The sequence below is a fragment of the Aythya ferina genome (genome assembly GCF_964211825.1).
Source record: "Aythya ferina genome assembly, chromosome: 4".
Classification (NCBI taxonomy): domain Eukaryota; kingdom Metazoa; phylum Chordata; class Aves; order Anseriformes; family Anatidae; genus Aythya; species Aythya ferina.
The window spans coordinates 68088953-68114426 of record NC_140300.1 but is presented as its reverse complement, the minus strand read 5'-3'; the positions used below and the strand labels follow the sequence as shown (position 1 = coordinate 68114426).

Below are 25474 nucleotides of genomic sequence, written 5' to 3'. Positions count from 1 at the left end.
TCAACCATGGGAAAGCTTCCAGTATATCAGCTTGGAGCTTGCCAGCAGGTGTTGCTGCAATTATTCAGAACAATTAGAGGTGATACTTCCAAAAGCACAGAGACGACAGGACCAATAAATAAGGCAAGCACGACACCGTCAACGACTGAAATGTAAGTATTTCTCATAAATCTTTTGAGGACCTGTGTAGCAAAATATTTTAAAAACCATTCACCAGGGCCTCAAATTTTACCAGTTGTGCCCACATGAAATAATATTCTCCTCCATGAATGATGTTATTGAAATTTCTGAAATGCCTTGATTTTTGAGACAGCACTTTACTATGGAGTAGCATCTCACCTTGACAAAGAGAAACATAAACCAGAGAGAACACATTATCAGATAGCACATATTTGAGCGTACTTATATAGTTTCAATAAATGTGAACTTCCATTAGTGTTGAAGTATTCATGCACTGTATCTATGCTCCAACTTACAAGAGAGCATAAAACTGAGGTCTAATGTTTACAGACAGCTTTCCAAATATACTTTGAGTATCTGGTCACACAAATTGTATGTGAAAAAGTCTATTGAACACTCAAAATGGAAATTATATGACTGGCATCATTATGGATCATTAAATTACTACTCATGAACAGCAATAATGGAGGGTCTTTTTCACACCAAACTTCATCAGGACCCTTGATCTGCTATCTTGCTGGGGTCCCACGAACAATTTTGCTGATGACTTCAGTGGGCTCCTTGTCAAAAACACAACCCTCTGTCACTTAAAGCATGGCCTGAATCTCACAGATATCTCACAAAATAGAAAAGAGATAGTGACTTTTACTTCATTTGAGTTCATTTGGGCTGACGTCCCAAGTCTAAAGTGTCCACCTATTTTGATGCATCACTGAGATGTGATCTAGACATCTGGCCTAAAGACTACCTAAGGACTCTGCCCATCCCTCCTCCTGGACACATTTTACAAAGCCCTGAGTGACTCCTGACAGCTATCACTGTAATACATGTGGAATAACTGCACTGCAGTTCTTTCATATATATATGTGTATATATACACATGCAGTTACTATAATATACTATATATATACATAATACATATATATATATTCCTATCATTTATATGCCTAGAGCTGAAAGTCAATTACACACTCAAGTTGCTTATTCTGAGGTTAAATACCACTGACTCCTTTTGTGCCCAGAATCAGTTACTTAACACACTCTCAGCTTTCATCCTAAAAACACGCATGTTACCATTTTACTACAGGAAAAAAGCATTAGCAAAGACTTTCAAAATTCTTCTCAAAATGCAAATTGCTATTTAAGTGGTATGTATCAGTTTATCCTAAAGAGGTCTGAGAGTGGAAGAAGTAAAGACGTTAACTGGCATGAATATTCAAAAATCTACATGAGAGTAAAATGACCTGGTAGGGCAAGTCCAGGATGAAAAGTGGTTAAGCAGAAGTGACTTACTGAAATTCAATATTTATCTTACAATGAATCCAAAGTACATTTTCTCAGTTTATAAAAGTTTAAAATAAACAAACCAAAAAAGTTGTTCTTCTAACAGCCCACTTTACAAACCACATCTGAAATCACACTGTATTCTCCCTAGCTCAAAAATTAGAAAATTAGCATATTAGAAAGCAATTAACAATTTTGTTGATGAATACCAACCAAGAATAGATTCCAGCTCATTTTCTCATACCGTTATAGAGTCAGTAAGAGTAAAAAGACATTAGTATTTATTTTTGAAGTAAAGAAAGCAGATAGATCTTGGAATAAAGACAGATTTTAGATCTCTGGAGAAGGATGATAGTATTTGTACAGTCCTTTTCTGACCATATATGCACTTTACAAACAATTCCTCTATCCCACAACATCTTAGCTGGAATAGTTCAACAGTGGGAAAATGCTTGTATTTCAAAGAGCATCTCTTTTCAGTCACATTCAATGGGTACACTATTTCTTTTCCTTTGTTGAAAATGGCTGCAGAAAAACTATTTGACTACTGACAGACGCACGTTTACGCTCAGTGGCTTAAGAAATTGAGTAAGTAGCCGCTATATGAATAATCTCTGCTATTATAGTGTAAGTTCATTTGTTCTGTCTCTGTATAGAATAAAGCAAAAATCTTGCACCGTGTGTGTTTCTTCTTCTTTTTGTTAAGCAAAGCTGGACAGTTGGAAAAAGTAGCAAGAGACAGCCAGCAGGCCCTGCTACTGCAGCTCATGGGGGAATGACTGGGATAGGAATCAGCAGCAGTGTGAGTGGAGGGACCCCAAGGGCACAAAGGAAAAGTGCTCTTAACAAGCGGTAGATGGGCACCGGGTCTGAACCTGACTTAGAGCCTAGTTGAGATAAGGCATCCCCAAGCAAATACAAGAGAAAACCTTTCAAGTTCTTTCTGTTATCACACTATGAGAACCTGAGTTCAAGCCACACTCAATCCATTAGGGGTCCTGCACACGGTGCGTGTAGGTGACCACTAGCATGAAGAAAGAAAGGGGCTGAACAACTAGCACCTATCCAGGCCCACTCTTACTGGCACAAGATCAATGCAGGCCACATGTCTAAAGCAATCAGAACTGTAAGGCTACACATGCATCAAACTGATGAGAAATGCTTGTTTCAGCAAAAGAAGAAAGGACTTAATCACAGTATAAAGCCTCATAAGCAAATGACAGGGTTTAGCATTTCACCTTGCACACACACTTGCTTAGTAGCAGCAGCACCTCTTGCCCCAGGCTGCAAATGGCTGATGGCCAGGGACACCTACGCAGGCCAGACCCAAAATCTGCCGGTTACCAGAGGGTGCAGACAAACCCTCTTTGGTTCCCTCCAAGCCAAGCCAAAAGCTTAGCTACTTGGGCAAAGATGGTAGGACCCACCTCCTTGACCATGTTGGCCACTCATAAATGCACTTGCCTCAGTCAAAAGCACTTAGCACCAGGAGGAAGAGTATTCGCACACAGTCAAAAATTAATTAGCAAAAGAAAGGGTTACAAACTTGTTAATTCACGCATCCCACATTAATGATTAGCTAACTGAACTGGCCACGCAGCTGGTAATTTGATTCATTGGAAAAGAAAAGGCACTCTACGAACCTTGAAAGGTTTTAGCAGAACTGTGTGTCCCAGGTCACCCTGTTTCCCCCTGCCTTTACCATCTTATTGTCAAGCTCAATTTGCCAGCAAGGTCCTGACAATAAACACAAAGATACATTTCAAGGTTAGTAGACAAAACTCTTGCTGGATGTAAGGACAAGCCACTGTAGTGATAAAGTGGAGGAGATAGAGTGATGGAAATTTTTTTCTGTTTAGCAAATGGCATAGCCTTATTCGATTATCACCCTTCATTTATTTTGCCGCTGTGATTAATACTTTGTATGTACCTATGATTGCTAAAAGTAAGCAGAAAAACATTCCTAGGAAGTTGAAGGATATTATTTATGGCTTGGAGGGAGGAATGAATGGTCTGCTAAACAGTCTAGATACTGATATGTAATTTTCCAACTCAAAGCACTAGGACAATGTGCTTGTTAATTAAAAATCACACTTTACACTTATGCTTTCTGAGGTGGGATGAAATACAGTAAATAACTACGATTCACTGGCTTATTTTAATTTTTCCAGAAACCATGGTCCCACTTCAGTGCTCTGGCACATAGCGCAACACCTAAGTAAAGGGTATGCTGACCTTAAGAGAAAGATTTCAGACATGGCCTGTGGGCCAAGTAACAATCCAGGCTGCAAAGGACTGGGAAAAATCAGAATATTTTGTCCCTTGCTAAGAGAAATGTATTCTTAAGTGCCAGTTTGACAGGAGGCAACAGGTTGGAGGTTCCTGGAACACGGAGTGGTTGCCTGGTTCCTCCTCTGCACAGTTCATGTTTGAAGCGCTGTGGTTTTGTTGAGGTTTGTCCATGGTCAAGTCTGCCCAGACTAGCCAATACCAAAGGCAGCATCTAAATGAAGAAGTACATTATATAAAATACAGCATCTGAAGTGCATTAAAACCCCCAACTCTTTCCTCAAACCCTTCTTTCCTGTACGGTCAAGCAGGTTTTGCACATTTGAACTCCTAAAGTATGAGAACTTCCATCTAGATCAAGATGTATCTTGGGCTACTGGAACTCAGTAACTTGATTGTAAACCACAAAGAAGTGTTAAAAATGACTTTTTTCCTTTTTTTTTTTTTTTTTTTAACCCAAATATTAAACACTTCAAATAAATTAGGAACAGCATTAGACCAATAATTCACATTTTCTAAAATGACATGAAAGCTTGAGTCTTCTTCATACTGGAAGCGCCCACATTTCATTCTGTAGACTAAGAAAAACTCAAAAGGTTTGTTCACACTACAAATGTTATTTCTAAACCAACATTAACAAAAGACCATGTGTAATTCTCTGCATTCTTGGCCTGCCTAAATGGGCACTGCTTAAGCGAGTAAGCCTTGCTCAAATATGACTAGACTTCCTGTGCATGGGGAAAAAAAAAGATAAAGGTCAGTGATCAAGGGCCTAAGTGCCCACAAATAGAGTCTTCAGTAAACACACATGTTGTTGAACGTGCACCTGCTTGCAAGCCGAGCAGTGTTTCACTTGGACATTAAGTACCCTCCTGGTACCCGTACATAACATTGTTGATGTAACTATTTTAACTGCAGTTTCCTGAGCAAAAGGGGAAATTCAATGATAAGAGGATTGGTAGCAATTAGCAAATACAAATCAAACTGCAAAACATGATCCTCACTACCCGTTCAGTGAGTAAATTCTGACGTCAATTCAGTTTTTAAATATCCATGGCATCGTGCCAATAGCATCACTCTATGGGACACCTGCAGACAGGGTTCAAAATTTCTGAGCTGTGCCTGCCCTTCATGCTAGCAAGAGAACATACCCAGCTGTAAATTCAAAGCGGGAAGGAACAGAAAATGCGGAATCACTTCTGGGAGGCAAAGGAGAGCCCACTTGAATATTGGAAGAGCACTGACTCACAAAACATAAACAGTTTTCTTTGGTCCCACAAGCCCGTTTTTGCTTTTGGATTTGCTCTCAAGTTCATTACACAGCCTGAAGCTGTGCAATAGAACAGTTCCCAAAGCCATCAGCACCAAGCTGTGGAGTTGAAAAGACACAGGTGACTCTTTTCTGACACTGAGGAGTATCATGATTGAAACAACACTGGCATAAAGAGTAAATTCTATGCCCTCTCTTCTGTGTCTACATAAGAACCTATAAGAAAAAAAAAATAAAACTAGAATAAAGAGTTGCAGAGGAAACCATCCTGAAGATGGAAATAAATAATTCAATGTTTACTACCAGGAATCAGTTTGCCCCAAGATGAAATCTGAATAGAGAAAAACTTAGTAGAGATTACCAGGAATATTTATTAAAAAAAAAAAAATTAAATCTCTTCAGTAAACCAAGATCTCTCAATAAACATTTCCTCAAAAAAATCACAGAAGGAAAGATAATGTTATTCCAAATACCTAATAGCCTGCTCCGAATTAAGGAATTCACACACCAAAAATAGAATTTTCACAACAGATGAGGCACGGAAGGACTCAATAGTCAAGATATTAAGAGCCACAACATGTGAGGCCTGAGCCCCCAACCCAGTAAACACCTCAGCACATGTACAAAGAGAAGCAGTTTTGAGTACAGAAGCTTGAGAAGCTCACTATTTAATAAGTTAATATGGGAAGTGCTCAGCTATAGTATGGGAAGCAAGGGCACATGTTCCTGATCAGGCAAATTCACAAGATAAAATCAATTTGCCTGATCAGGCAAATTCACAAGATAAAATTTTAGTCATTCGCTGTAAACAACTGTGCTCTATCACGGATTTGCTACTAGGCATATTGATCTTTGTTGTTCTGGTCCTGACTAGAAAACTCAGTCCCAGATCCAAGACATCTTTACTGATTAAAATTTCTTCAAAGCTGATGCATCATAAGCAATCCTCCCTCTCTGGCATGTTATCATTTTCCATCAGAAATGATGCTCAGCTCTTCACTTCCCCCACGATAAATCAGTGAAACCACCAAGAATTGCATATGTCATTTGTGCAGCATACCTTACATACAGAACCCGAAGGGTTATTTTTATCCAAGGCATACACCTATCTCTAAGAAGTTATCTTTGCATGTCTACATGCATACATATTTTTATATTAACTAGCTCCATTCCCCCCTTCCTTTCTTTCCATTTACTTCCATGGCTAAGCCATAATCTCGTTGACAGTAGGGCTTGGATCTTTTCCTCTTTGATCAGTGCACAGTATATTGTAAGTGAACAACATACTGCTATTAAAACATGACATTGTGAACAAAACGCCAGTCCATTTATATAGTCTAAGAAATTGTTTTACTGAGCGCAAACACCACAAAATAAAAATAATAGTGGGCAATTACCCTGAAATTCTATATTTAGTAACCAGTGCCTATAAGGTAAATAACAGAAAGTTAACTTATGACATGGAGGGGAAAAAAAAGGCATTTTAAGTGACACAATCTAGTTGATATGGTTAGCAAGCAGAGCCTGAAACAAAGAGCAAAGCTCTTGTAAAAGTTACTGTGATGAAAAGATTGCTTTTTGCTGCTATAGCCATAGTCTACACACCTTTTACCCACGAATACAGAGCATGGATAAAGCTGTTTTATCAACCTGATTACCTATTTCTGACCATGAGTCCTCAAAACGGACCACAAAATCAAGCTAAATAGCAAGCAAACACAACGTGAAAGCAAACCCATGGGTTTATATCTCCCTTGGAAACACAGCTGCTAAAGCCAGGATGTTTTTCAGACTTCATAATGACCTTACAAAGGGGCAGGGTCACCTCTGGCATTCAAGCAACAATGAAGGTTGCCTGCATCCAACCCCAAACATGACATGGCCATGAAGAGCCATGCCCACCATCACCCACTCACACTCTTACTGCGAATCTTCAAGTGTTTTGTGGATTTGACTCCTGACCCATTTTAGTTGTGATTTAATTGATAAGACACGACCACATGGGAGATTGTGGAACCTGACGTGGATGCTCTGAGGGATGACATTCAATTCATTGTTTGGGGTTCCAGCTCACTTTCGTGTGTTTTCAGAAGCCAAGGAGGCTATAATAGCAAATTTAGATTTTCAAGTGGAATAACCGCACAACAAGTAATTTAACACTGGTGATCCGTTTTAAAAGAACCAATTAACAGGAAGGGCTTTGATTCGTAGGTATTTCTACATCTGTATTCCTGCTCCAATTAATAAGGGGAGGCATCACAAAAAATAAAATAAAATAAAATAAAATAAAATAAAATAAAATAAAATAAAATAAAATAAAATAAAATAAAATAAAATAAAATAAAATAAAATAAAATAAAATAAAATAAAATAAAATAAAATAAAATAAAATAAAATAATAAAATAAAATAAAATAAAATAAAATAAAATAAAATCTGCTCATCTTTCCAATGAAGCCCCCCATGTAATTAGTTTTGTGAAACCTCTGGGAGCAAATTTCAACCCCTCTCAGCCTTGGAGCTCACCCCCCCACCTCAGCAGGTAATCACTTGACAGCCCTCCCACATATATTAACAATAGCCAAACAGCCCCAACATTAACCCCTGCAATACCCAATGTTGTCACAATTCCTACAGACACAAGTGCTAAAGGGGCAGCGTGTGACTTTTCTCACCCCAGCCCCAGCAGGTAATTGGACTTTCCATGGATAATCCCAGCTATCAGAGAGAAAATCTCTGCCTCTACAGTGACCCATTAGCGCAGAGTTCACTGATCAGTAGGTTAACATGCCATTAAAGCATCCCTCTGTGGGGCTTAGGAAGGGTCAAGAAAACTCCATCACAAAGAACAAAAATACCTACAGAGCTCACGCATAGTTATATCAAGATCTTCAGGAACAGGTCAAACTCTGCTCAGAGGCTATTTGCTTCCCTGGGGCAGGACAACTGCAGTATCTGAAATCCTGACATCATTCTCCATGGAGTCCTTTGAACATGACTTGAATATGCAAAATAGAAAATGTTTTACTAAACTATATGGGAAAACAAACAATCCACCTCACTGTAAGTTCGGGTGGCTAACGTTATACACCAGCTACTCCACAAAAATGCACACACTTGTAGCTTATGGTCACTGGTTATAAATGTGGCTTACCAACAGTTAAGCCACATTAACACAGGGCAATGATATACACAGAGGCATAGTCTTCTACACTGAAGAGCACTTCATGCTCGGTAAGGACCATGCAAATCCTCCAATAGTAAATAATTTGTGTGCCTATAGAAGTAATAGGCATGGTAATAGAGAAAAATACAATCACAACAACTGTCAGGGCCGCAGTCAGATGGGTATGTGCAGTCCACATTTCAGAGCTTCATTGTTGTGACTAGTGTGTATTATTCCACTGTGTCCAAAAACACCATGCTAAGATCCTTTTCAACAACTATGCTTTCTCTCACTTCTAAGCAGTTGTCTTTGTCAAGATACTAAACACACACAAAAAAATAAATATTAAAAAAAAAAAAAAAAAAAAAACAAAACACCCATATCACCTTCCAGCATAGATAAATTGGGTAAGGAAGAGGGAAAAAACAGGAAGTTTCAGTTTGCATTTATCATTTATTTATAAACCTCAAAGAAATGCAACAGTCCTGTCCTCTATACCTCTGTAAAATCCACTGCTTAAGGGACAGCTGATATTTTTTATTTTTTTTAAGCAAAACTCACATACTGGAATACCTCCATAATTCCATAATGAGAGAATTTCCCAGCAGATTAGTTTTATTAGTGTTAATTGTCCATATAACACACATTTCTGTCTTGCCTGTTGCATTTCCCAGAGCAGCTTCTTAACATTTCTAGCGTCTGTGATAACAAGTGCTCCAATCAAAACAGACCCTATGATACACATAGGAAATAATGATCATTAAACGTATATACGCTTTTCTACAGGTTCTCATATAAACTGCTTTTCTTCTCTGGAAACCACCGCTGTTCTTACACTTTGCTTGGTAAGTCTTAAAGCAGCAGACAGCAGCTTACATTACGCGCCCTGTGCGTGCAAAACGTTGGTGTTAACAAGTGAAGTTAAGGATCTAACATGAGCCCTATCTTGCACTTCCTCATATTTGTTAGTCTGAACCTCAAGCTTGAAGTTATTCTAACACACTTTTGTTTTCAACACATATTCAGTATGTGTCTAACACCCTCTGGAGTTGCAAGCCACCCTCCCACTCACCCCCAAAAAACTTCAACTAGTGCCAAAGTCTATATTTTCTTAACTTAAAGAAGTAATTCCAGGGCTGTCAACTGATAAATTTCATTCAGGGAAATGCTGTGTTCTTTAAGCAACACATTAATCTTCTCTGAGCTAACCATAGTAAACATAAATGTTGAATTGTACAGATTTCATGTGTTGCTGCCAGGAGAGAGTTTTAGAAGAATTATCCCCTTTTTAGGTAACCTGGCTTTTAAAATTACACCCTAGAATATGCAAACAAAGAAGACTAATGAACTCAGCAGCCTGCGTGCGTTCAGGAGGCTGTTGAAAAAGATACTGTGAGTAATGGAAAGAGGTTCATTTTTCAAAAGCTGTATGGAGCTGCCTCGGTGAAAGCGAGTGAGGGAGAATCTTTCTTGCACCTTGGTTATAGCAGTTTGCTGTAAACACTCAATTTCCCTCCTGTTATCAGGGAATATGCAGGGGTGTGTGTTCTATGTCACCTTTAACAATGTAGGAAAAAGAGGGGGGAGGAATTTTCCTCTCCTAACAACCCACTCACCTCCCCAGCCTGTTACGTTCAGTTTTGTTTTTAATAAAAGAACCGAGGTCTGTAAGAACATCCATTAACTGCTGTCCTGCTCCCCTTAGAAAAACAGTTGTTGCAATATTGACACTGATTACCTAACACAACAGCAAACAAAAGTTTGACCGGATTTTTTTTTCTTGTTTTCCACTGCTAAAAACTGTACATATAGGACAGCAGGATTGCTGTGCAAGTACAACCCTCTATCTACATCAAGAAGTGGATGGTCTAAAGCTTAATCTAGGCACTGCTGAGCACTAGTGTTTTAAATGACCCGCATTACACATTCAACTGTGCAGGGAAAGTAGACTCTGTGTTTTTCTTTTCTGATGCTAGCTGACCTTTTCAAGCACGTTACTAAATGAAGAGCCAACCTGATATTCCTCTGCAGCCACAGACAAAATCACCGCACGCCGACCAGACATCCTTCCACAGCAGGCAGTGCTACGCTGTACGCAGAACATGAGCTGAGTTCTCGCTTACTGATGTGTGCCCTCAAAGAGCAGCAAGCTGGCTAGGACGCTGGAGGTAAAAATGACACTAAATCAATTACTTACCCTCAAACGTCTTGTTTTAAATCTGTTGCTTCCACCTGGTCATAGCGTGAAGCGGGACTGCTATGATTCGCCAAGAGAAGATTAAACTTGACAAGGGGGATTTATTTAATGTTGCTTAACTCACAAAAACCTGAAATAAATTTGCCTTCGGTTCAGCCAGGATTTCTCCTTCACTCCCTCTCCGCCTCTCTCTTTCCAGGACTGCGACGTAGTGGTCTATAAATATTGGCCCCAACACTTGCTCAGCGCTCTCTCCCTGCCCGTGGCACAGGTCTGTGTTACTGTACACCGCGGCATGGCTGGGATGAAGTTCTCAGCTGCTCAGACAAAGCCATGGATTGGCTCCCGAGCCTGCAACACTGCCTGCCTGGAAATACCGTTCTGCTGCCAGCTTTACAGATGCTGTGGGCCTTTCCTGGAGGCCCAACTCAGGCACAGAAGGGTAATTATGAGGCTCGTCCGAGGAGAAAAAAAATACAGCTTTTAGCAAGCAGGTGGAAAAAAGGGGGAGGGAGAAGAGGGAGGAAGCATTTCTGTTTCAGCTGAGCAGCCTAGTCTTTCTTCCACCACACTGCGTATCTAAATATCATTTATCTGTGGATTGTAGACTTTAAATCCCAGATAAAGTGCATGTCAGGAAAGCTCTCCAAAATGGAAAAGGTGAATTTTTGTCATGAAACTCAAAGCACGAGCAATAAGATTACATACGTACTTGCAGTGTGATGAAAAATTTGTTATTATTCAGGTATTTGGTGTCCAAATTCATATTTCATAATTATGCACAGCATTATAATTAGGATGAGACATCACCGAAGGTATGAATCCACAGCCCTTACCCACAATAAATTTGAACTTTTAACTTCAAAGTCCTTCCAACAAACAGAATCACCACATCCTGCCCATCTCCACAAACCCACTGAAATACTGCACCGTTAAGAGATGGGTGCCTGGCAGTAGAGAGCAGACCCACTGAAAAGCAGTTGGTGACCAGCATAAACAGTGTTGTATTTGTCACCTGCACTCAGTTGAACACTATGGTACAGGTACTGCAGATGTAGAGAAGTGTCTTACCTTTAATCAAAATCTCAGATGGCATACTGACAAGGTGTTTATTTTTGTTTGTTTGTTTTTTCCCACGTAAAACACAAAACTGAACATAATTGCTTTAATCAGTGGGAGCTACTGGAATTTGCTTTATCTTAAAATCAGCATCTTGTTAAGGTGGCTTATCACCACAAAATTTTCCTTACCTTTGTACTTTCCCCATGACATTTCACATATATAAACTCAAGACTGTTCCAAGGCTTACACAGGACCATCAAGCTTGCATGAATAAAACAACTGACCAGCCACTGGTACAGCCTGGCCTACTCCAGTGGCCAGCATCCTCTGACGTTACCATCAGTATCATGTCCAGTGCTCACCTGCCCATCTGCAGCTCAGTCACATAGGGAAGCTTTTAAAGGAATTTTTGAACACAACTAGAATTTGATCTCTTGCATCTACTGAAACATTGTCAATGTGTTACTACTTTTTTGCTTGCATTTGGCATGTGAGAAAAAATGGTGACCCAGCAAGTCAGCAACTTAATAAGATAGTTGTTACTATATTGCTTAAGCTCAAACTCTAAAAATGCAAGCTAGTTAGCCCTAGACCTAGATTATACTACAAATATTAATCAAAGATAACAGGTTTACTTTAAATATCATTTTAAAATTGATGATTTTGTTGGAATGTCATAGTTATATAACATAATCTCCAGAGGACACTCGGAACAGTATCTGAACAGTACAGATGAGCACAGTTCCCAAATCACCTTCTAGCAAGAGAAATACCAAAGTTTCATAATCATGTAGTCTGAGTGAAAAAAAGAAATAAAAACCTTTTGAGTGAAGTATCTTGGAAAAAAGAAAAACAGTAATGTGAAAGATTCAAGTTATTTTGAAAGGAAAAAAGGAATGCATCCATCAGCAAGAAAAGTATTATAAGGAAAAAATTATTTCCAGTAATGCTATAAAACCGGAAGATTGTAGCAGACACTGAGACCTGAATTGTACCCAGAAGAGTGGATTTTTGCAACTATAAACCAGTTTAAATAACGAAAAATATCCCAAGTATTCCGTGTGTCTTTAAAAGCATCTTATTCTGTTTTTTATTACAACAGTTACGATTCAGGAAATCATGCCAAAAGTTTTAAAAAACACAAAATAGCTTTAAAGTTTTGCAAGGTGTTTTTTTTTTCTAAGCTATTGAAAACTACCTTAGCATATCCTGCTTCTACAAACATCCAAAAATCCTTATAAAATACTTTATTACCGTGTGAGAATCTCCATCTGTGTCTTCACAGTACGTTGTGTTTTTATTCCCTGTAACAAATAAATTTTATTCTTGCTTTTGCTTAAATTAAGAGTTCTTGCTTGGCTGTTTCTGTCAAACATGGAAAAAATCTAACACTAAAAGCATAGATAATGTCTTGATCCTGTATGTTCAGAAAGCTCTGCTCCTCTGAGGACAGTTTTAATCTGGAAGTCTAAGTTCTACCAAGAGCATGTATTACAGACAGACTTGTTCCCATCTCCAGTTAGAACATCTCTACCCACAACTATCACACAGGATCAAAACTTCCTCCATCAGTCACAAACAGCTAAAAAATGACTTTTCAGACGTTACACGAAATGAATTGCATGTTTATGGTTTTCTGCTTGCATAACAGTCATGGTTTTTGTGCTAAGAAAGACCTGTATTGTCATGTGGTGCTTCTATTCCTGCTTCAGGAAACTCTGGTTGCTTTGGCAGAGATATGGTCATTGTATAAAGGTGGTCACCACAATGAGAAATGTATAATAAGCAATTCTGATATTTTCTTCCATATTTAGAGATTCTGAACTTTAGCAGCTTTAGATAGCTTTACTTTGATTAGAGATACCAGATGTGAAACTTAGTAAATTCACAATAACTCTTAATTATATCAAAAGCACAAATGCATGGCCCATCTGTTTTTCCTTAAATCTACAGTTTTAAATTAAGTGGAAACATTGGTTGAATGGGATAAAATAAATAAAAGTATTTAATTTCACACTGCCCTGTGTCTCTATGTCAGGGAAGTCACAGAAAAGAATCAAAACTAATGTCAACGTTCTTAAAGACAGAATTGACTGTATGAATGAAAACAAAGCACCAGCTGTCTCCTATAGTCATCAAATACAGCAGAACTAAAAGGAGGCATTACTTCATTTGAATTTATAGTGTACATTTAGAAAGTTTTTAGGCGTTTTCAGAATTCAGTCTCTCCGGGAAGAAAGTGTAATCTACAAATTACACTTGTAAAAATCTACAGCACCACTGTCCTTCCATTTTTTCAGGGATTAATACTTATCTGAAGGCTTCTGCCACATTATAATTCCTCAGTACTGTAGGCAAATTAGTCAGTAAAAAATTATACATTTGAATTATTTTCAGTATATTTCTATTCCCTGATTCTGAAACTTTAAAAACACTTCTTTTCCTCCAAAACTTTGAATTTCTCCTCAAATTAGAAATTTCAGATATCCTATAAAACCATCACAGAACTACTTTATCTTTATAGGTAGCAGCTGATTTTCATAGTTTAAAAAAAAAAAAAAAAAAGGAAGTTAACTGAAGACGTATAAATTGGAATTAGCTATCATGTCTCACACTGTAAAAGACGCCTTATGTCCCCTTTTAACTAGAAAGACAGAACACAAATCCAAAATAAATCCTCTCAGTAATTCTTTCTGCTATTTTCCCTGATTAATAAATGATTTAGAACCACTGAATTAGATCTCTGAGCAGACGACTGAATCAGTAAGACCAAATGCTATGACATTTTGTACTGTTATTTTTCAATGCACCAAGAAAATTAGCACCCCTGAGGGTTTTCATAATGTAGCAAAAACTAAGACAAACCTGTACTAACCAAACAATGACAGTAACATCTGTCATCTAGACGTGTCCCTTTTCAAATGCAATGTTCAAAATTGTGGTCATTCCCAGTTTAAGGTCTCAGTCTTCATCAAAGCCCACTCCTGTGCATACTACGCAGTAGGAAAGCCTATCAGCTGTGCAGACACTACTGAGCATGGCTTCAGTTTGCTTTTATAAAATCTGGAGAATTTAAAGACATTGCTGGAAGCAATCAGTTCTTCCACATGTTTTGTGACTCAATGCAAGGAGTCATTCAATGCTATTCATGGCATACCCTCTACAGAATTACGTTAATTATTCACGAGTCTGACACTAAGTTTGGCTCTAAAAGTTAAATTTAAATAATCTTTCTTCCATCAGGAGGTTTCTAGCGACTTATGCCTTTACAGAAAATAAGATATCTGAAGAAAGCCACTGGGAGGGTGCTTGACAACTAGGGACCTAATTCTGTGGCACTTCCTCAATGAGCACATAATTTGTTTCAGTGCTGTTGCAATTTATGCGAGATCCACCAAATAAAAGTCACAACCTATGACTGTAGGTCCACTTAATATCTGTGGAGGCAACCCACTCTGAAGTGACCTGCTGTCTTGCCTCTTCAGTGACTAAGAATCTAGCCCAGAATAGCCAGTCTTGAATTCTTAAAAGCCTACCCAATCCTCTGTCTATCTTCTAGGGAAGGTTCTGATGGTCTTTGGATCTCTTCTCCTCCTTGCCTTGTGTCCTTTCATATACTCTCATCCTCGACTTATCAACTTACTGAGTTCAGCTCAGGTTCAGCTAATCCTTACCACGTTTTCTGACTCCGAACTTGTTCCACCTGGACTTGAAACTAACCCCAATTGCCTTTGGGTTCCCTAAGAAGTCAAGGTTCCCCAAAATGCTTTCAACAATTGCCTTCTCTACCTTCTCCTATGACAGCATATCATCAGCATTTGTAACAAAAAACATACTGAAGGAACAGAGTTTCAGAAAGAAAATTAAGCAAGCACTAACTCCAAGCTATTCTTACTTACTGTTGTCTGCCCTGTCAGTATCCCTTCCCAGAAAGTTTTCCTTGAAATCATATTTCAAGCAATACGGCATGCGACACCCATTATAGCTCGTAACAAAGTCTTCCTCCCCACTTGTTATAAAGGGACAATTTATAGGCATTTAAGGCCAAAGAAATGCCATTTATACAAACTGATATACTGACTTACCAATACATGTTACATGTTGTTACCAATACCAAGAAAATATATAACACAATGCATGTTCACGCATATACCATTGCCATTTCTCTTTCATATGATGCATTCTCATGCAGATGAACTTCAATAATCTAGCACAAAAATTTTAGCAAGAGCATAAGTAATACATGGCATAGAAATAATGAAAGTGAATTATGTTACAAATTTTAAAGGGCAAGGTCTTACTCTCAGTAAACCAGAAGGAACCAGTTAGCCTCTGATGTCATTTCTTCACTTCAAAGACCACTAAAATTTGTGGGAGTTGCAGCAGGGATTTTGTCCTGCAGTAACAGAACTGCCCAGAAATTGTGAAAGTTCATTTCTGCTTCATGCATGCATTCCATTGTTAGGAAAATCACAATCAGTTTGCACTTGATGATCTCATACCCAAATGATATCTGTTCACCCCTTGCCTCCTTTCTTTGATGTCCAGACAACTTGAGAATTCACATCTGTTTAATCAAAGCAGAAATGGGCATGACTGTAATGAACCAACTGAGCAGTGAAGCATACCTTGGGAAGACACCATTAAACAGCATTGGAAGAGAAGCTGTAAAGAATAAATTCAATCATCCACTTCATGTTATGTTAATTATAAAGATGATTAGCAGGGGATACATTACAAGAGCTAAGCTCCTTGCATCCAAAGAGATAATTTCAAACAAGAAACAAATTTACTCTATCATATACATATTGGGGTAGTACTGAAAAGATTTATTTTTTCCGAAGTAGTGAATTACCAGCTGCTTCTATAGTCTTCACTGAAAATTTGTGGGGACTATCATTGGACTTGGAGAAGAGAAATAACTGACCCCAAATATTTTTTCTCGATTTAAATTAAAGTTTTTTATTCTACAGATTGCAAACATTGTACCTTATGCTAAGTTATAATGAATCTAACATTTCAGTCAAAACTTTAACAACATTGCAATTTAAAAAAGTAAACCACCTCCCAAAACAGAAACCAGATACCCTAGATTTGCCAACTACTATGGTCAAATCTGGATTACAATGCAATACTTCAGACCTGCAAGTGAACGGACACTTGTATGCCATAACAAAGGCCATGAAACTGTACTCCTTCTGCAGCATCCCCATACAGTCTATCTCTGGGCACACGCAACGAAGATTGCAAGGAAAGCAGCTTGTAGGAAATTAATAAATTGAATGCTTAAAAGCTGATTTCAAACACCAGTTCCCATAGACTGCACATGTAATTCAATACAATTTCAACCACTTTTAAAAGCACATGCAACCCAGCAGCTTCCAACCAAATCATGTCCATTTGAGAAAATTCTGTCATTTGTCTGAATTCCATCACATAACATCTGTCCTACCACTGCATAGTCACAGGCTACGAGTTCCTCCAATTAAATGTGTTTTGGATACCACTGAGCAACAAAGTAAAAGCTAACTGATTCTGTAAATGATTTTGGTTGCATTTATCAGACACATCACTGTTTCCTACCATTCTCCAGCAAGTTCAAAAGCCCGTCTACATGAAACAATACCTGGGAAAATGATGAAAGATGGGGGGAGGAAAGGCAGAAGGGTAGGGTGAGTTGTCACAGACCTCCGGTGAAAAAGCAAATGTGCAAAATAATGTAATTAGCAGAGATCGTTTTCAACACATTAAATTTACAATACATATTCCTCCACATATGCTTTCCTTCAAGAATATATCCTGACAGAAGATAATGTCAGTAGAAGATGCTGCCATGGAAGGGCACTCTGAAGCAGATCCTTGTCTTTGCACATCCTCCCCTAACCCAGCAATAGAAACCAGATGGTTGCTCCTCTTTCAGGCACTATATAAAAAAAAAAAAAAAAAAACACTAATTGCTTAAATACAAATATATACACACACAGCTGTAGAATCATCTCTATAGCCAACACAGGCAAGCTCATTTCTAGCAATTCAGCATAGCGTATATGGCACGGTTTGAATTCCACCTGCACACAAATTCTAATGAAAGGACAATCTTCCTTAAAAGATTTCCTTCCATGTTTTCCTCCCATGCTCGAAATTCTGAGTTTAGTCATAACTAAAATATTACCTGCCGTCTTCAACAAGCACCTCAGATGTTTGTTAAATACAGCATCAACCTCTAAAGAAAAGAGCTTACAAAATGGAGAGGAAATAAAAACTAGAAAAGATCCTGTAATTTTAGATTACTAACAAAATAATTAGGAAAAATCCACAGAGAGTAAATTGCATACACTGCTCTGTTTCTCAAACATGAAAGCCTAAGTCAGTTTTGGTGAAATCTGAATTTCAGGTTCCTATGACCGTTTATCTAGTGTTTTCTCCCTCGCAGCCTTAACAATTACTCTGTTTTTTTGTTAATACACTTTGTCTTCCTAAGCCATCCATCCATCTCCTTTGCCTCAGGTCTGACAGAAATGATGTAGATTTTTAACATCAGCACCGATTAGAGTTTTACTTAGGTGTGATGTTTGCAGTGTGCACACAACTGAACCACAAAAAGGGAATTCTAAAAGGAAGATAATCTCAGTTGTCTGTGAATTTGTTTTGATCAAACATGTCTCACAGTGTTTAAAATGCCAGAAGAAAGTTGTTAAAAATAAATATATAAATTTTCCTTTTTCCTGCTTCAGTATGCCTATTTGAAATCCTGAACAAGTGCCAAATACTGCAATGAGATTTTATCATATTTCATTCATCCCTGCATTACGAACCATTCTAATAACCTTCACTCACCAGAGTGGATTCTATTTAGCTCTAAAGGATTTATTCCTAGATAGCTCAAAGTAAAACAAAATTTGGATTTTTCAAGTTCTCTCTAGACTGTAAATACTGCACTGTTATAGTTTCAACTTTTTGCTCATGAGGTTAATGGAGAGAGAAAAAAAAAAAAAAAAAAAAAAAAAAGAGCAATTGCATTCTAATTTATGTTATTTTCTTAAATATGTCCACAATACAGATTTGTCACGTCTGAAGAGTTACGAGGTGCAAAAGGACGCTCACTCTATGAGATGGGTGGGCTACACTGTCACGAGGGCTTCAGAGATTTAAGAACAGCTTTCCCCCAAGCACCATCTAAGGGTCCAAGCCCCCAAAATGCTGGGTGTACTCGATCAACAATGCACTCAAAACAGGGGTTTGCAGAACCTGATGCTATGTGCTTGGCTGATACAAACACGTGAGAGCATTGCATTCCCTTGTAGGCTAATGAACACACGTAAACTACATGGTGATGAATGAACTCACCTTTTACGAGCACAGCCACAGGGAACCGTGCCTCTTAGCTGAAGTAGCTGGTAGGGCATTGGGTAGGAAGGGAACACTGAACATACAGTGGGCCCTGCTAGAGGTCTGTTATTAACTGTTCTCTGCCATATTGCCGTTTACGGGCATGCTCCCACTCTTTCAGCACACCGTTGCTTACCTTTGACTCTAAGGTTCTTTGTTTCCAAGTAATAAATACTTTGGGCTCCAGGGAGCAGACAGGAAGATCATACATGACTCTAAAAAACTTTACTGTCGATAGATTATTGTAACTGCCTATTCACTATTAGCTGAAATGGTATTAACTGCACACTTAATAAATAGGCTATTTGTTCTTTTCAACTGAAGCAATACTGTAACAGGACTTCTGAAGAGAAGACCATTAAAAATATAAAGACATCACACAGCAAGTAATTTGGGGAATGTGGTTTCAGTTTTCTGTTCATCCCAGCACAATCAACAAATGCTGCATCAATTAAAATTGCTGCTGCTTGAATAAAAATCAACTGCAGGCCTCATACACTACAAGAGCAATCTTGATGTTTCCCAGAAATAAGGCATTAATGTAAATTATAACCATGTTAGCATGGTTTTATAACAACATAGAGTAATCGTTTTGCTCTTCTCTGGACAAAAACAGAAGCCTTGGCTCTACCAGGGAATAAATAATGCCCCAAACCACAAGCCAATGAACCCAGTGAAGAGCAAACTTAGCTGCAAACCACCATCAAGTTGTCTGAGTGGAAGCCATAAGACTCCTTTATTTTTAAAAGGAACTTCATTTCACTTAGAAGCAGAAGAAAATATTCCCATTTATGTTGTAATTCAGTCTATTTAAATATTATCTGATACTCACTAAATCTTTTGTACTCAAAGCATTGCTTTTAAGACAGCACTTAATAAACTACGCGCAAAATAAATGTCTCTTTATGTCAGCAAGAGGGAAAAAAAATAAATTGCTTATAAGAAGCCTGTACAATTAAGAAACAGAATAGAAGCAAACAGAATAGAAGCATGCTGTAAGCATACTGTACAGGAGGAAGAGAATAATTGGGAAGGAAGAAAGAAAAAAATCAAAATACATTATTCTAAACAGTTACTTGAAAAAAAAAATGAAAGAAGAAAAGAAAAGAAAAGAAAAGAAAAGAAAAGAAAAGAAAAGAAAAGAAAAGAAAAGAAAAGAAAAGAAAAGAAAAGAAAAGAAAAGAAAAGAAAAGAAAAGAAAAGAAAAGAAAAGAAAAGAAAAGAAAAGAAAAGAAAAGAGCACCAACCATGGACAGCAATTACTGTAGTTAATCTGCAAGATTTTTAATGAGAAAAAGCATTATGTAAGAGCTAATACTTTAGTCATCCATTCCCATGATAAAAGCAACTTTATCCTATCAGTAATCTCCTATTAAGATATAAAAATAACCTGATATAGTTACACAGATACTCAAAAGTTCCTATGTGGTACATTTGTGTTTCTAAGGTGCTTCTGAAGAAATCTTACAAGAGGGTTCCTACTGAAGAACAGTAAAAGAATACATGTGAGAACTGATGATGGCCACACAAGTAATATAACACACATTGAAGAACATCCATCTCTTCATGGCATTGTATGATAGTGTCATTATATATAGCACAAAGAAGCACAAAGTGATTGAACTTTGCAAATAAAGTCTGAGTTCTGCAGTCCAATATGCCTTTTTCCCCCCACTGTATTATGTATTTATGAACATATATATATTTTAATATGAAAAGCAAGGTCAAAAAGCAGTGTAGATTTCAGATACATTTATACATGTAACTTTTATTTATTTATAATATTAACTTCACAAGCTTGTTTACTCAAGTGTACCAACATTTTGTTTTCAGTGGAAATGTTCTCAGTGCAGTCTGGGAGAGTAAATAATGCTACTTATCTGCAAACACCTTTCTCATAGGTATCTCACTTCGTTTCTGATGTTGGACTTCACCAAACAGCAGGATGCCCGTGCTCACAGCTAGATACCTGCTGCTGGACAGCTACAGTACTCATGGCAGAAGGAAAAACAGAATTAGTGATATGTAGTGAACTAGGCTTGCTTGGATCAGACTAAATATTTGAGTTACAGTCAAATTCCTTCTAAAACTTACATTGCCAGCATATGTATGAAACAAGATGAGTTCACTGGAGGAGAAATATAAAATAAGGCTCCAATGCATGGGAAGGGCAAACTACTTCCTTAAGTGTTTCTCAGAAAAATGGATTTGATTTATTTCTTGCAATCCTATATAAATTACTTTTTTTAAGAGCTAGTTGTTATAACTGGTATCACTCAAGCATGCATGGGCAGGAAGATTTGATGCTTTCAGTTCCTCAGCTATACTCCTCATGCATCTTCCTTTTCTTCACAAAATTAACTAAATCTCTATTCTCTAGTATATTAGTATATTCTCTATAGTATAGAGCATATTCTCTATACTATATATACTATACTATATAGGATTGAGTATATAGTATAGAGAATATACTAATATAGTATATTCTAGTATAATAGTATATTCTCTAACGCAAAAGTCTCACGATTTAAGATTCATTGCTACTGGGTCAGATGTTATCTTTGGTTATACCAGCAGAAATCCCATACTGACTGCTGCCAACAACAGCTACAGAACCACACACAGTTTGCACTAGTCTTTAACAGCAACTCTTTCTATTACCTAGTTGTGAATCACATCAGCAGCACCAGAATTTCATGACGAGTTTTCATACTTCCATCCTCTCAAGCTCACTTTCTCTGACAAGCCAAGACAGGAAAGGCAGAAGAAAAATGAGTATGCTGGGTCTAACCTGAAAAATCTTTCTGGGGTCTGAAATGTGCACTCATGCCTGGGACTCCTTGATGCAGCTTACTGGTAGCCATGGATCCACTTCCAGAGAGCATGGGGAAGTTGAAGTATCACCGCCGTTTGAAACAGGCCTCAGTTCTGCTTTTCGTTACAAAAATACTCGCTGCTTCACGTTCTCAGACCCTCCCACCCAGAAGCATGACTTCCAACTAAAAGATAGTTACCATTTATACGCACCCAAAAGTGACTCAAAAAAGTATGCAACATAAAAGTAACACAAACACATTTCAAAGTGGCATTGGAAGCAATGAAAATAATTTTAGTACCATCTCAACCACCCTCTTAACTAATCCCTTTATCTTTGAATGCACAAACAGCACACTAACTAATGAAAAACTGCTCTTACATTTCCCACAACATTTCCATGCTTTTCATCACTGTGGATCAAGTCTGAAAATGGTCATATATTTCCTTGTTACGGAAAAGAAGAACTCCATATACCTTCAGAGTAGTCCAATATCTATTTATTGTTTATGGTCTAGTGAGAAACATGGTATCTTTTAGATAAAACACAACTCCACAGTGAATTTATTACTTCATATAATCCACTGTATAGTTGAGGTTAGAAAGCACCTTGGGAAGTTACATCCAACCGCCCTGCTCAGAGGTGAGTCGCCTGGAGCGGGTTCCCCAGGGCTGTGCCACCTTGGTTTTGGATGTTTCCAATCATGCAGACTCCACCATCTCTCCAGGAAACCTGTGCCACTGCTCAGTCACCCACATGGTAATTTCCCCCCCTTTTTTGTTGGAACAGATTTTCTTGTATTTCTCATTTGTGCCCATTGCCTCTTGTCCTATCTCTAGGTGCCACTGAGCAGAGCCTGTGTCCATCTTCTTTCCTTCCCCCTTCCAGGTATTAACATTCATCGCTAAGATCCCTTTGAGCCTTCTCCTCTCCAGGCTGAAGAGTCCCAGCTTCCTCAGCCTTACTCACAGAAGAGAAGCTCAAAGCCCTTCATTGATCTTCATGGACCTTTGCTGTACTCATTCCAGTAGCTCGATGTCTCTCTTGTTCTGGGGAGCCCAGAACTGGTCCCTGAACTTTAGCTATGGCTCACCAGTGCTGAGCAGAAAAGAAGGAACCCTCGTCCTGCTGGCAGCACCCTGACAATACAGCTTAGGAGAGTAGTGGCATTCTGCCACAACACTGCTGGTTGGTGTTTATCTTGTTGCCTTTTTAATATTTTCTATTCCCTAATTCACTGTTACATGAATGTTGCTGTCTTCAGCTCTATTTGAATTTTACAAATTTGAGACTTATGCCAGTGAAAATTCTTCTCATTAGTCTAACATTCACATAATAATATCATTTTGCAATCCAAAACAGTTTAATCCATTTTTAGTCATCTAGCCAAAGCTTGGGTTTAAAAATAAGCTACAGAAAGAAGGCAGATGGACTTGTAACTAATGAACCTACCAAAGTAAGTAAAATAGACAATGAAATATCTCTGATCTAAGCAGCAAACTAGAGAAAAAAAAAAATATAAATATATATATACACACTACAAAATGAATAGAAAAATCTCACTGTATACCACAACTTTTTGGTTGACCAAAGATCATAATTTATTCAGTCAGGTACAGATGTTTCCACAATTATTCACAGTCTTGGATTTGTTTCAAGTCACTATTCTCAACATGTTTTTGGAAACTGCTAACATGTAATGATCAAGAGCCCATGCATCAAAGTGCTAAATTATTAAAAATGAGACCTCAAAGCTCGAGAAGCCATTGACTATTTCCTTTAAAAAACTATCCGGTGTTTAAAAAAAAAAAAAAATCCCTGCTTTTTTCAGTCTTCCAAAAGCATGATACACTAGCTACTAGCTGAAAAGGAAAAATAGGGGAAAGGCTGTGCTGAACACTGTTCCATGCAGTTGCAAACTGATTTTTATGACTAAACAGCAAGAGTACGCAACATGTGGCAAGAAAGCCAATTATGGCCCATGGGGTTTTAAAATGCAGCCAACAACCATCTCGCTCCCTGTAATTACATAACTGATTAAAAACTAATTAACTGTATGTATTGCTTGTTAACACAAACAAGAAAATTTTGTTCAGCTATCTGGGAAGCTGGCAGCCTAGGAAAACAAGGTTGTAGAGCATTCTTGTGGCTTTAAATATATATATATATAAATTAAAAGGGAATTCAGAGTTCTGATAGAGTTGTTTTGTTTATGTATGTGAATTTCCAAAGCAAGTCCTGCACTTTGAAGGGCTATAAACTCAAGACTCCGCAACCCCCAAACTACTACAAAAGCTCAGTGTGTCAGGAAGGTGAATATCTCCAGATATTCTTGCTCTCAGCTGGAGCCTTTCATCCCCCTCCAGAGCATCGCATGCTTGCTTCTTCAGAGTGAGGACTATGGATTTATGTTCCATGATGCCTCACTGCTACTTGCCCTCATATCCCCCGTATTTCCTCCATCTTGCACAGTTCCCCCTTTATGTACATACCCCTGAAACTGCAAATGACAGGGATCTCAGCAGCTTCCTGCACCCCAGTGATGTCAAATGACAATATGCATTTTTGCTGCTTTCAAACTATACTTTAACAAACTGGTTGCCCAACTTGCATGTGCAATTGTCCAGCCGAAAAGGAAAGCAGGAAGAATAACTCAAGATGATAGGACAGCTTTTTTTTTTTTTTTTTTCCTCCCAGGGATAACATTACTTTGACTCTCTCTCACACCCAATTTCTAGTTATCTTGCAGAAATATTGTTGTTTTTTTTTTCACTCCCATCTGTCACACGAACTAGGTTAAAATTGGCTACTGACTGTTAAACACTAATAATACATTCTTCAGCTGGAGAGCATGGTCACAAAATCCTGGTGGGAAACCAGTCTCAGGGGAATTTTACATTAACATTTCATGCATAGTTTTGGGGAAATGTTTGAGCAATACAAGTCCAAAGATACTGGGCACTCCAAAGCGGGCACCCTTAAAATAACTCCTATCATCTGTTGTGCCATGTATCAACTTCACAGAATCCCTGATAAAAGCCTGGATATCTCATGTCTGGGGATGCAATCCCCTTCTGAGGACTTCTGTGAGGACTTGTACAGGTGTAGGCAGTTTGGTCTGTGTATGGCCTGGGAGACAGCAAAAGGCTGGGAAGAGTAGGCCGGTGGCAAAATCAGGGAGGAGGGAGAAGGATATTTAACAGGACCTGAATGTAGCAAAGAAGAGGCAGATGGGGGCATATCTAAAAGGCAGATGAGGGTGCATAGGTTCCTGCCCAGCAAAGTCAGTAAGTGTTTCTTGGGATGCATTAAACACAGCACTGCTAGCTGGTCAAGGGAAGGGATTGTCCCCCTCTGCCCTGGTGCGATCTCACTTTGAGTGCTATATGCAGTTCAGTCGCGACAGTATAAAAGGAACTGTTAAGAGAGTGTCCAAAGGAAGGATACAAAGGTGGTGAAGGGTCTAGAGGGCAAGACCTCTGAGGAGCGGCTGCAGTCCCTTGGTTTGCTCAGCCCAGAGCAGAGCAGGCTAAGGGGAGGCCTCATGGCGGCCTGCAGCTCCCTCACGAGGGGAGCGGAGGGGCAGGCGCTGAGCTCTGCTCTCTGGGGACAGCGACAGGACCTGAGGGAATGGCATGGAGCTGGGACAAGGGAGGGTTGGGCTGGGTGTTAGGAAAGGGTTCTTCACCCAGAGGGTGGTCAGGCACTGGAACAGGCTCCCAGGGAAGTGGTCACAGCACTGAGCCTAATGGATTTCAAGAAGCTTTTGGACAGCACTCTCAGACATGTGGTCTGATTTTTGGGTGGTCCTGTGTGGAGCCAG

At 38.6% G+C, this 25474-nt stretch overlaps 1 protein-coding gene across 16 annotated transcripts in view; it reads right to left on the bottom strand.

The window, feature by feature from the left end:
- BMPR1B (bone morphogenetic protein receptor type 1B) overlaps positions 1-25474 on the bottom strand; it is a 260808-nt gene that overhangs the window by 112493 nt on the left and 122841 nt on the right. Inside the window, exon 1 of one of the 16 annotated variants that reach the window (XM_084516963.1) lies at positions 21628-21734. The exons of 14 other annotated variants lie outside the window; for them this stretch is intronic. In XM_084516963.1, coding sequence (XP_084373089.1) covers positions 21628-21721 — 94 coding nt within the window. In that variant the 5' untranslated portion in view covers positions 21722-21734. Of the gene's footprint in view, positions 1-10385; positions 10562-21627; positions 21735-25474 lie in introns of those variants that run through there. One more of the 16 variants, XM_084516972.1, reaches the window with a different exon arrangement.